Raw genomic sequence first — 13,519 nt, 5'->3', positions numbered from 1 at the left:
AATACTCTCTCTCCTCCAGCCAAGCCCCACAAACTCATCCTAGAGCCTAAGGAGAATGACTTTCAAGGATTTTAGTTAGGGAAATGCAAGAGAACGAATATTTTATGACAATTTTTGTGACCCAGTTTTATTCAAACTGATACAATGGGGCAATGCGGGCTGCGCACACATTGCCAGGGCCTGGCATAGAGCCTGGTGTTGATAACCAAAAGGATGATTATGTTGAATAATCTAGATTTTTAAAAATTGAAATTAGCATCATTGAACATTTGTGATATTGCTTTGAAATTGCATTGCAATGTGATTTATGAATGAGAGAAAATCACTGAGAGTGAAAAATCACTTTAGAATTACACCTTCTCTTCAAGACCAAACAATGAAATGTTTTTCTGTTGATTATTGACCTTATTAAATTGGTCTGACATCTACTGCCATAATTTGACATTTACTAGCCCTTTTTGGGACTTTATGACTACAGGATATTCTGAAAATTAATCTAGACTCGAAGAAATGAGCTTTAACACCCGTCCGAATATTGAAAAGAATGAGTCACAGGACTCTACAAAATAACTGGAATAAAGGGATTCCCAAGACAATCCAATAAGAAGATCTTACTGGAATGGGATATGGTCTCCTTATTTTCAAGGTATAAAGCTAACTGCTGACTGAAAATATTGGCTTACATGTTCAGCATTTCTCTGACAATTTTGAAGTCACAGGTCCTATAATTCAATAAAACACACCTCTCATACTGCAGCACACTAAAGCTGAAAATACTAGTAAATCATGGTACTGATAGCCATCCACCACTTAGCCGAAATAAACAGGACTCAGATATGTCACCAACAGCCTCACTCCTATGAATCAAGTGAATTAGATTTTACTATTTAGATTAGATCCTACCCACCTGCCAGGTAAATGAGTAATGCCAATAACCTTTGCCTCCAACTTATCACCTTGAACATTCACATTTATAGATGCCTCCAAAGCTCTGATATCTTTACAACTTAGGTATACTTTCTGATTAAACTTTAAAGCAGAGTTTAAATGTGAGGCCCAATCTTGTCAATTTAGAGTTTCTACCATTCTACTCCATGGAAGTTAGTGGAAGATAATAGACTCCTACAAGGAGGGACTCCCACAACATGGAAACAGATACATCACCACATTGTTTGTCCGCATTTATACACCTCTTAATAGGTTCAAATTCTAGATTCGTTTGATTGAAGTGAAATATAACTAGAGGCCCGGTGCACGAAATTCGTGCACGGAGGGGGGTTGTCCCTCAGCCCAGCTTGTACCCTCGCCAATATGGGACCCCTCAAGGGATGTCCGACTGCCCGTTTAGGCCCGATCCCGGTGTGGGATCGATCCCGGTGTGGGATCGGGCCTAAACGGGCAGTCAGACATCCCTCTCACAATCTAGGACTGCTGGCTCCCAACTGCTTGCCTGCCTGCCTGATCACCCCCTAACCACTCTGCTGCCAGCCTGTTTGCCCCCAAATTCCCTCCTCTGCCGGCCTGGTCACCTCTAACTGCCCTCTCCTGCAGGGTTGATCACCTCCAACTTCCCTCCCTTGCAGGCCTGGTCCTTCTTAACTGCCCTCCCTTGCAGGCTGGGTGCCTCCCAACTGCCCTCTCCTGCTGACCATCTTGTGGTGGCCATCTTGTGTCCACATGGGGGCAGGACCTCTGACCACATGGGGGCAGCTATATTGTGTGTTGCAGTGATGATCAATCTGCATATTACTCTTTTATTAGATAGGATAGAGGCCTGGTACAGGGGTGGGGGCCAGCTGGTTTGCCCTGAAGGGTGTCCCGGATCAGGTGGGGGTTCCCTTGGGGCGTGGGGCAGCCTGAGCGAGGGGCCTGTGGTGGTTTGCAGGCTGGCCATGCCCCCTGGCAACCCAAGCAGAGGCCCTGGTATCTGGAATTTATTTTCCTTCTACAATTGAAACTTTGTAGCCTGGAGCGGAGCCAAGCCTGGGGCTCCTCCGAGGCCGGCAGCCATTTGTGTTGGGGTTATAATTGAAACTTTGTTGCCTTAAGCGGGTGGGCCTGGCCAGGGTGTGCAGAAAGCTTTGCTTCCCCTGTTGCCGGCGGCAACCCTGGCCTGCTCTCTCAAGCTCCATTCTGCCGCCATTTGTTTGAATTTGTTTACCTTTATAATTGAAACTTTTTAGCTTGAGTGGAGGCTTAGGCCTGGCAAGGGCAGGCGGAAAGCTTGGCTTCCTCTGTTACCTAGGAAACCTTGCTCTCTGGCTGTAGCCATCTTGGTTTGGGTTAATTTGCATGCTCGCTCTGATTGGATGGTGGGCGTGGCTTGTGGGTGTGTTGGAGGTATGGTCAATTTGCATATTTGTCTATTATTAGGTAGGATATATATATATATATATATATATATATATATATATATATATATATATAATAAAACCTAGACTTTGGTGGTGGGCACATGGTGCAATATACAGATCTTGTGACATTAGAAACCCACACCTAAAACCTATATGTTCATGTTGACCAATGTCACCACAATCAATTTAATAAATAAATTAATTAATTAATATAAAAGACCCCCATGAAAGACTTTCTTCTAGAATGATCATATTTCAACTCAGTCAAGATTCTGTTCCTATTATCACTGTTTCTGCCTTAAAATGGGGCATAACAGCTTGTTTAAATGTGATGAGCTTGAGTTTCCAAGTCTCTAAAATGTAAATAGTAATACAGCCCTTTTGGGGAGATTAAATATGAGGATGTATGTAAAACAGATTATTTCTGGGTGCTCAATAAATGGTAACTTCCTTAATTTTATAAGGAAGCTTTGATTTTGCAGCTAGTTATTGCACAGCTAAGTGTGAACAGGTTTACAGGATGCTCACAGTTTAGGTATAACAAAGGTGATAAGCTGGAGGCAAAGGTATTGGCATTACTCATTTACCTGGCAGGTGGGTAAGTGGAAGTTATTTTGCATTTTATATTAATATTTCCATTTTCATGATGCTCATTCCATATTTTCACATGGAAATATAGATTTTTTTTTAGGTTGACTCAATGTTTTCAACTCAAATTACAAGGGTCTTAGATATTTATGAGAAAAGTAGAACTTTATGGTTTTTCTAGGTACATGTCTAAGAACTGGTAAAAGCTAAGTCCGTAGTTGTTATAGGTTAATTTGAATATAAAAATGTGCCTTATTTATGAATGTGGCTTCTTCCACTTAGAAGTATGGCTGGATATCAGGGTTAAAAATGGCTGTATCTCACTTGTTTATTTCAAAAAATTAAATAATAAATATAATTTTTTATTCTCCTAAAAAAGCATGAAATTATTCTTTGGGGTTACTCATATAAAGAAAAAGGGACAGGCCTATCTTCTCAGTAAATCTTTTATTTTCCACTCCCTTTTATCCACAAATTCTATAGCTCAGCATTACCAGGTAAAAGTTACAAAGCAATGACAGACAAGGGTTTTTCTTAAAGAACACAATTGGTTTTAAAATATATTGCTGGGCAATAAGTTAATAATAGAAATGCACTGAGACTTTTCAGGTTTTGCTTCATTTATATCCATGTCTCCTAAAGTAGGCATCTCAGAGTGACTGTACTATGCCATTCTAAGTCGCCTTGCCTCCTCTCTGTCAGCAGACATTTCTTGGGGGCCGTGTGGATGGCTAGAAGCTGCTGATTAAGATGAAAATGGTCCTGCCCTCAAGTAACTTTCAGTTTAGTTGGAAAGACACATGGATGGAATAATGACAATAAACTGGTGACAAAGATAGGTTTGGTTGTTATAGGAGCCACTGGTGGGTCAGATAGCATATGTACCACCCAATAAATGCAGAAAGGATGAAATCAATTAGCCAGATGAAGGGACTGCTTTTGGAGCTGTGGGTTCTTCATCCCAAGATCAAGGGATTTAAAGGGGCCTTATGCTGCTGAAAATAAGTTCAAAACAGCTTAAAACAAAATACATTACATCTTCTAGGTTGATAGAATATATCTTGAACTCTAAAATTTTCAAAACAATAATACCTACCTACCTATATACCTATCCATCTATGCATCCATCCATCCACCCATCCATCTAGGATCTAGCACAACATTTACACTTTTTGTGGGAAAAAAAACCAGATTAGTAGCTACTATTAATGTCAGCTAACCTGTAGCTGGTTTGAATGGCAGTTAATGAATCTGTGCACTGAAACTATAAGAACAAATATACACCTTAAAGGAACAACTAAGGGCACATTTCAAAAAACTTGACAAAGTGTAACTATTCCTGAACTATCACAATTATCTTCAGAATAGTTCTACATACTTGATTATGCATTGGCATTATGTTTCTTTATATGAGTCACCCCAAAGAATAATTTCATGCTTTTTTAGGAGAATAAAAATTGTTTCAGGTGCACACACAAAAGCAGAATGTATGCGATCTTTTATATCTCATATAGACACAGAAATAGTAAGGACACACATTCACATATCCATACAGATAAATATATACAGTGTAAATATAGCATGAGCAACTCACAGATATTCCTAAAGAACACATGTTTACAACTCATTGTTATTTCATAATGGTATTTTATTATTCATTTCCTTCACTCACAGCACCAAAGGCATCTTTAGGAAGTTGTGGGGCATGCCACAGAAAGGCAGGAGGGGTCCCGGTGGCCTTCTCACAGCTCTGCTCCAGGACTGTCCCCTTGGAGCCCACCGACCAATACAGCAGAGGGCCCCATTCTCACACATACCTGGCTGAAGCTCTGGCCAGCACCTCGGGCTTGTGTGCTGCGGGCGGGGAGCGATGGGGCTGTCTCACCCAGGGCCAGGGTCTGGTTGCTATGGTAGCTGGCTGGATACTGGAAGGACCCTTCAGGTTTGGAATTGAGCTGAAGTGCACTCTGGGAGAGCAGGCTGGGCCCTGCATTGAAAGTCATTTAGAGCAGTAAGTGACAGCCTCAGTGAAGCAGAAATGACATGTATTATTTATTGAGAGTAGCCTAGAATTATCACACACATGATTCCAGCCATCTATGCTTTGAATTCTGAGAACTAAAATGACCATATAATTTGACTCCAGCTCTTAAATGAGATTTTTTTTGTGTGTGTGGAGGTTTAGAGTTTTCAAATGAGTAGATTTTTTTCCCAAATGATCTCATCCTGACCTACATAGACATATTTCTTAGGAGACAAATTAGTTAATCAAGTAGTTATTTTTGGATCAGACAATATCAGAAACATTTAAAAGTCCACCTATTAATGCACATTAATTGCATTAATATAATTATATCTCCTACTTAATTATCAGGCTGCTAAAACTCTCAAAACCTTCCAATCAGTAACAAATTTTCTCATATAAATAGTGATGTAATACCTCAACCCCTGAAGGGTTGACAGTGTTTAAAATATTAATAGCTCTTCCTACAATGTGGAATTTGCTCTTTCTCAGAGGATCTCTGATGGCTAGTAATCTTTGCCATCACATCTGTGCACAGCAGGAGAACAAAGACAGGACACAGTGCTACAAATGGTGATGTTAACATGGCTGACAGTGCAAGCGATGGAGCAGTGGGAAAAAGTTCCTGGCTTCCTCCTTTAATTATACTTTGCAAAAGAAACTGTATTTTATTTTCTTGCATTTCATATAGATAGGATCCTTGTAATAGTTTGCTCATTTTCCTTTGAAGCAAAATTTCTTTAATCAAATTTCATATTTACTTTGGGAATTAAAAAAAAGTATAGAGGAGTAGAAGTATACTTGTCAATTTCCATTGTGTATGTTTGAGAAGGGATTGGAGTAAGTAGAGAGAGTTGGAAGGAGGAGGATTTGGCAACACACATTTTCTCATGTTATGTAACAGAGCAAGTTACTTCCTTTTGGATGGAAGGAAATTACATACACACAGACTATGACATAATAGCTATTTCATCCTTTATATATATATCTCTCTGGCTGTTTTAGACAATAGAATCTTTTCTAATAAGTGTGAGCAAATTTCAAGATCTTTATTTCTTTCTTTTAAAGAATAGAACATAACTTTATATTTCAACCAAGACTGCAAATTTGATGCGGTATAAGCCTTATTTTTATGAAATAATGTGTGCTCTTTAAAAAACATTGGTTCATGTAATTTTTACCACTTAAGACCCTCCCATCTCTTCTGTACCCCGATGGACATTCTAAACAATGTAAAAATATTTTTTTCATCATTGGATATTGAATAATAAGACAATTAACTAACATGGTAAAGACTTTGGAATCTGTACAGTTCCTGGAAAAAAAGTCAAGGAAAAAAATAAAAACATTTCCATCCAACCCAATTTCATCATGAAGAGCATAACAAAAGTACAATTGTAATTCGTTTTCTTTTAATTTAGAAAATAGAGTCCCAAGAAAACAGTATATACCAGATGGCGAAGTTTGCAATAGCCTGCAAAAAAAATCGTTTAATCCATACTGATGGTATTATAGGCCCAATCACCAACTATATGATGTCTCTATGGGGAGTGCATATTCTGAGTGTTTCATTCTGGACGCCAGGAACATATTTTCCCCACTGCTGATGTGGAAACTGCCAGAAAGGGAGACAGAGCCAACAAGTGGACTTTGAGGCCCAGGGGAGGGCAGGCTGAGGTATGGGAGAGCTTCTGGAAGGGAAGGGAGACCACAGATGGGAAGGGAAAGGGGGACCATTGATGGGGGCAGGGATGGATGGGGACTGACTGCCAGGAGGAGGAGGTATAGTAAGCACTGGGAGGATGGTGACGAATTCTGGCCAAGGGTTTTCTCCTTGGTCCCTACCTTCCTGAAAGCCACAACCTAATGGAAGAAAATTAGCTGTGGTAGAAGAGCCAAAGCCCTTTAAGGCTAGTGGTCACTGACAACAGGTACCTTCCCACTAGACTTTCTTGGGCTATTTCCCTGCCCAAGCCCTGCCACATCTCCTACTCCAAGATAAAGCATCTCCAGGGCAGTGAAAACTGAAACAGATACAACAGTACACAGACCTTTGGAAATGTCAATAAAATGGAATAAAATAAAATATTTACTCTCATATAAATAGTTAACATAATCTATAAAGCAGAAGAGTTTCATGTCCTGGTTATTTGCCTTTAAAAAAGACCATGTGACTTTACACTGATGAATTTTATTATAGATATAGTTAGCTAGTAAAACGATTTATAAATTCTGAATAGATTCATAAAATTAGCTCCAGAAACTTAGAAATGCTTTCCTTGTAGGATCTTAAGGTGACAATTGAAAATCCCTTTCAAAAGGTATTTCAGTTAAAAATATGATTTATGTACTCCTGAAATATACATCATGAAATAATCAGATTTGCTCATCTTTTATACAGTCAGCCATGTATTTGATCAATACTCAATGAAAACAAACCAAAATTCTCCATCTCATTACTTTGTTCACACATCTCCAGCATAAAACCTCAATGTACTCTGACAAAGGTAATTGAAGTAATGAGCAATATATCATAATATTACAACAGTGACACATCACCTGTCAAGTACGAAACAGTTAGGACAACAGGCAAAAATTTTAGAATGATTTTTCCATCGCTCACTAGGTTTCAAATTAACAGCATTATTCGTTCCAATTTAGAAAGTACAGCTACATGAGAATATGGAAAAAGCTAATATGATAGAACAAGTCTTAATTACTTTATTATACAAGTAAAATTTACATATAATTAACACTTGATTAGCTTTACCAACATTACTGTGCATCGAGGTAGAAAATACCAATTTTCCATAGATTTCAAAAGCATTTATTGCTTTTAGCTGTAAACAATGATTTTTCCCCTCTAAAACTCAAGGGTTTCCATCAAGTTGTGCTTGGGCTAGTGGTAAAATTAGGCTGCAGTCTTGAGGACACAAGGTATCTGCAAGGTGATGGGAGCAATGCAAGAACACTTAGGGTGGGAGGAGAGAAAGAGACCTAGACTTGAAACTCCACCCAGGGAAATGGAATCTTGCCTTAAGTGCACTTAACTACTCCAGAAGAAACTTCAACTATGAGGAACAGTGGGTCACAATGTCCTCTGAGGTCACAGAAAGCAGAAGGCACACTCGGGTACGTATACTTCCAGGACACTGACCTGGTCACAGTGATGTCTTTGAACATTGTGAACCTTCCACATCATTGGACAAAGCTGAACTCAAGTATCTACTCAAAATAACTCAGCTCAGGGGCCAGGAAGAGAAAGTGAAACCATTTTTTAATAAACTGATAAAACTCCAGAGAGCATGTGTCCTTGATCTGATCGAGACACACTAGTCCCAACTGGACAGAGGGGAGCAATTCTAAGGGTGCTATAGAGATGAGGGCCATGGAATCTGCCAATGATCCTAGAAAGACACCTGGGGCAAAGCTGGAGTGAAACACTAATGTCTCATTATGCTTTCAAATATATGAAGTGACTACAGATCCCATAGCAACCTGTGAAAAAATACTGCTCTTGTATCTTTTCCCTTATTGTTACAGGTGTGGAGAAGTCAGCCAGCATCCCACACTTGGTAAAATGAAGATGAGACTTGGATCCTCACCTTCCATCTCTAAGTCCAGAAGTTGTTATCATTTAACATCAAAGCACTATTTAGGTCATATACACACATCAGCATTTTAAGGTTGAAAATCCATCCCTGCATAGAAGTCAGTTTGTTTGCAGGAGAAATCTTCACCCCTCAGGTTGTGGGACTTCCCCGAGGGACCTCTCTTTCGAGAATCTGGGTACTGACTAGGAGAAGCTTGGGGTCCATCATTAGTGGGAAGAGACTAATCTCAGCACATGAAAAGATCACCATGTTAATTTTCTTTGTAGAAGTTGAGGCTCACATGCAGGTTGTAATAACACATACACTACCAAGTATAGACAATTTCTTCTCCTTTTCTTTTTAAATGTATTTTTTATTGTTGATAGTATTACAGATATCTCCAGTTTTGCCCCCCTACCCCCCTCTTCCCAGTCCCTACCCACCCCCTAGCTCTTCACTACCTTATTGCCCATTTCTATGGCCTATGTATATATGTATATAAGTTCTTTGGTTTAGATCTTCTTGTCCCCCACAACCCCACATCAAGGTATGTCAGTCTGTTCCATGCAGCTGCAAAAAAGAGGGATCTTTTACCCTTTGGGAGAGCATGAATGGACATAGAAAATATAATGCTAAGTGAAATAAGCCAAACTGAGAAAGACCATTTCTTCTGAAAGGAACTAGATATTTTAGGGTTTTCATAACCATGTGTACTCATTTTGTTGAGACTTCATCTAGAATTACTAATTATTTCCTCTTTAACTGAACACCAGTCCCAGAATACAGGAAACCTTAACTCGACTACATTCTTTGCAATAATACAGAAAATGCTAGAGGCCTTCAGTATGGCATTTCCAAAGCATTATTTACAAGTCAGCAGTCCTGGGCTCTAGTCCACCTTCCGTTGGTGAAAGCACAGATGATGATGATGATGATGATGTTGATGATGATGATGACGATGCTAGTAATACCAGCTACTCTCCACTGAGCACTTCCGAAGTTCCAGGGGCTGCCCTGGGCACCTGACGTCTATTAACCTATTGAATCTTAACAAGACTCCAGGGAGGAAGGTACCCTCATCGCTAGTTGTGGCGACAGATCTGGAGATCCCGCTCACTGAGACTTCAGAGCTGGTGGTGGGGCTTGGTGCTCGCAAGGCAGTCTGGCTTCAGAGTGCCTGTTCTTAACCACACTGCAGCTTTCTGTCTCTCCAAATTTAATCTCTGCACATTTAAGCACCTAATGCGATAATGGATGTGCAAGTGATTAGAAAAATATAAGTTGCTCTATAAATGTTAGTTATTAGTATTATTATCTAATTATCTAATTACATAGCCACATGGTCTGAGAATAATATAGCCTTGATTGGAATTTGTCCTAAAAACCTTATACCAGTACTGTCCCATATATCACTTAGTGCTTTCTTTCAACACCCTGTGAGCTTTCATTTTACAAATGAGACTTTCAAGACATAGATCATTAAAGTGGCCTGCTTGATTTTAAAAACAAAATCTAGTGTCAGGGTAAAGAGATAAGAAAAACAAAGTTCTCTCTCTGTTCTCTCAGCCTGAAATTCCATTCTCTGTCAACCTCAAAACTCATTCTTAAAGTGCTGTTTAAATGTCACCTCCATGCAGCCTGCCCTGATGTCTGACTGTCCAGGGAATATTAATCCTATCCCTCTATGTTACCTTAACCCTCTGAACAGACTAGACTTAGGGATCTTAATGGTTTAGCAGAGGGATTTTGCACAGTATTACACATCTGGAAGGAGGAGGATAGGATGAGAGCAGAGATTCTGAACATTTATGGTGAAGGCAGCAGGGCTCTGTGCTTAGATACTGGAGAGACTAGGCCCAGGGCTTTGCTGTGCAGAGAAAGGAAACCTACAATAAGCTTAGTGGGGGTAGTGGCTTCATTAGGAAGGGAGAGGAAGTTGCTTATTTAAGAGACATTTTAAAAGAAAAGCTTATGAAGACTTGGGGACCAAGTGAAGACAGGAAATGAAGAAGAGCCAAAAGTTACTGGACACTCTTTAGCCGACCACTGGAAGGATAATATTACTGCCAACACTGATGAGTTCCGGGAGTTTCCCCGCACTGCAGAGTGAGTTATTCTTGAAAACTGAGCAGACAGAACTGCCCTGTGACAATCAGCCACGTACATTCTGTTTCCACAAATTTTAAGATGATTTATTGGGAGTCGCTAATTCTGGTCTGCTTCAGTTGAACATCTGTCCCGGGATACAACATATATTCACTCAATGGGTATGGAAGAAGCAGAAACTCCCACCATGTGGCATTCCCAAGGGAAAGATTGGCAGGAGATTGTGTGTATTGACAACTCAGTGTTTTGGGGAAGGATGGACTTAGTTTTTAAATTACTGGGAGGAGATGGTAGGAATTTATGTAGTTAGAAAGCTACCCTGGGCCTGATTTTAATACTGGCTTTAACATAATCTGACAAATTTAATCCTTGTAGGACTTAAATAATTTCCAAATTCAACATTTGATTATGTGTAAATGAAATTTTAGGACAGAACTGTAACTATCAAAATCATCAGTATTGGAAGCTGAAGCCACATGAATAAAATAAGGTCTCTAAAGAGTAATTATCAATTTAATTCTAAGGGATCATTTTACTATTAAAAGAAAAGTGTTAACAAGAATGTGTTAAACAGCTAGGAGATCTAGGCAATGTCTGAAATAGGTGCTCATGAGTGTTTTGTGAGCCTGCTAAATCAGGACAGTTAGAGGAATAAAAAACCTACAAATTGAGATGGACACTTTGAACACCGGACAGTTGACAGTGGCGGCTTCGTTTAGATTTACCTTTGTCAGGAAGTTTAGAAACATTCCATAATTACTCTCAGGTTAATTTGATTCTTTCAAAGTGATATCAAATCTTTATGTAGCCCTTGAAAATAATGCCAACAAGACTCACAGGTATCTGTAACTGACAAGAGCATTTGCGCTCATTCCCACTCTCTTGCTATTCAATCTCTGTGGAAGGTTAAGAATGATTTGGAGGTTAAGTGTTACTTTATTTTAAATGAGAGTAAATTGTTAGAGCAAGATCAAATAAAGAGAAAGGGGAAATCTCTTTATAGGAAGCACTAAGTGAGAATAAAAAGAAGAGGGGGTGGAAATTATATATATACACACAAAAGAACTGTTATAAATTACAAAATCAATGAGAAAAACTACCAATTCTTTGTACGATTATCAAATTGATTTAAAACAAGCTCAAAGCACTTTAGTCATACCTAACTACAAGTTAACTCTATAGAGTAGAAATATTGACTTTTATTTAAATTGCCCTATTAATAAGTTTCATTGATAGGAGCAGTTTCTCCTTTATGGGCTTTGAATGAACTTGTCAATTTACTAACTTACTTGGAATAATAGCCATGATACATTGGTTCATTCCCCCCAGTCTTCATTAGTAACCCAAAAACCTCACAGTACAAGCTCTGCCGAGGAATCCCCTGAAGACAGTGGTTGAACCCAGCTACCATTCCTAAAATTAACTGAGGGGAAAACTTGTTATGCCAAGAAACGTAGAGTGATGTGGTTGTTGTATGGGCAGGTGTGTTTTTAAACTTCATTTCAAAGTCTATCCCCAGAAGATCGATTCCATGTGGTCAACTGCTTTCCATGTTTAATGTTTTATGTGAAAATTAAAGCTGTAATGGTCTTAGGAATAGAGAAGTACTCACTTAGCTTTTAAGACTGATTTAGATTCAACCAATGTTACTGGCTTAATTAATTTGCTTTTTCAAGTTTTACCATGTATGGAATATTGAGCATTGGTAAAGTGTCCACACTATGCAATAACTTTCTTAGTTCTTTACATCTGTGCACAGGGGAGGGACATGAGCAAAAACTGAAGTTCAAATGTACAACTTTAAATAAAAGTGTATAGTTCAAGAATGTATTTTGTGCATTGCATCTGACATGACATATATGACCTGTATAATCATAGAATGGTATTTTTTATAGTTTGCTCCAATCTCTAAGTATTTCCTTATAAAAGTTTATATTCAGATTATTTACCATTTAAAAAATGAATGTAGCACAAAGTCAGAAAACATTATATACATTTCTTTATAAATTAATTGTCCAAGGTAATAGGTTCATATTTCTTAGTATCAATAATTATGAAAAGAATTGAAAATTGATACAAGTAAATTTAGAAGAAAACTAGATTTAAAAGCTCTATCCTGACAACACTCTACTTTATTGGTGGACTTAACACCAGCATTAAAACCAGCTTTGGATTTGCTGGAATTCTCTTCCTTAGATACCCACATGGCCTGCTTGTGCAATTTACTCAGGTCCCTGATCAAACACCTTCTCACAGTGGAAGACTTTCCTGGCCCTTTGATCATTCTCTCAAAACTAGAGAGGCTCTCAAACTTTCCGGTCTCATGAACTTTCACACTCTTGAGAATCACCGAGGACCCCAGAGAGCTTTTATTTCTATGGGTGATAAAGAATGCTACTGAGTGTATAAACACTGGAAAATATTTAAAACAAGAGGATACATCAAACACCCTCCATGAGCCCTTTGAACAATGATGCTTTTATTCCCTGTGGGGCTCTCATCCTGTGAGACCCTCCTTCTCACCCTAACTCTCACTGTGTGTGGGTGAGCATGGATACGGCAAATAACATTGGAGGATTATTGTGAAAACTGGTGCCTTTTCAGAGCCCCTGAGAGGGTCTCGGGGTACCCTAGGATTTCCAAGTACCCAGGCTTTGGCATTGCTTGCAGTGAGCATCCACCTGAAATTACAGTATTTAGATGGCTTGATTTCAGAATTCCCTGACTAGAGTGTAAAGAACACAAGGCAGAGTCTCTGTGCCACTGTTAATAAGTGTTTAATACACATATGTAAAAAAATGAGTGACTATAACACCTACCTGGGCCTATAGTGATATAATAAAGCCTCATTATAT

At 39.0% G+C, this 13,519-nt stretch overlaps 1 protein-coding gene across 1 annotated transcript in view; it reads right to left on the bottom strand.

Moving 5' to 3' along the window:
* Nucleotides 1-13,519, bottom strand: part of CTNND2 (catenin delta 2) — a 664,153-nt gene that overhangs the window by 340,052 nt on the left and 310,582 nt on the right. Inside the window, exon 7 of the mRNA XM_054714357.1 lies at nt 4,760-4,929. Coding sequence (XP_054570332.1) covers nt 4,760-4,929 — 170 coding nt within the window. The remainder of the gene's footprint in view (nt 1-4,759; nt 4,930-13,519) is intronic.

The sequence above is a fragment of the Eptesicus fuscus genome, chromosome 4 (genome assembly GCF_027574615.1).
Source record: "Eptesicus fuscus isolate TK198812 chromosome 4, DD_ASM_mEF_20220401, whole genome shotgun sequence".
In the NCBI taxonomy this organism is placed as follows: Eukaryota; Metazoa; Chordata; class Mammalia; order Chiroptera; family Vespertilionidae; genus Eptesicus; species Eptesicus fuscus.
The sequence above is the reverse complement of the archived record's forward strand: the minus strand, read 5'-3'. Positions and strand labels throughout refer to the sequence as shown.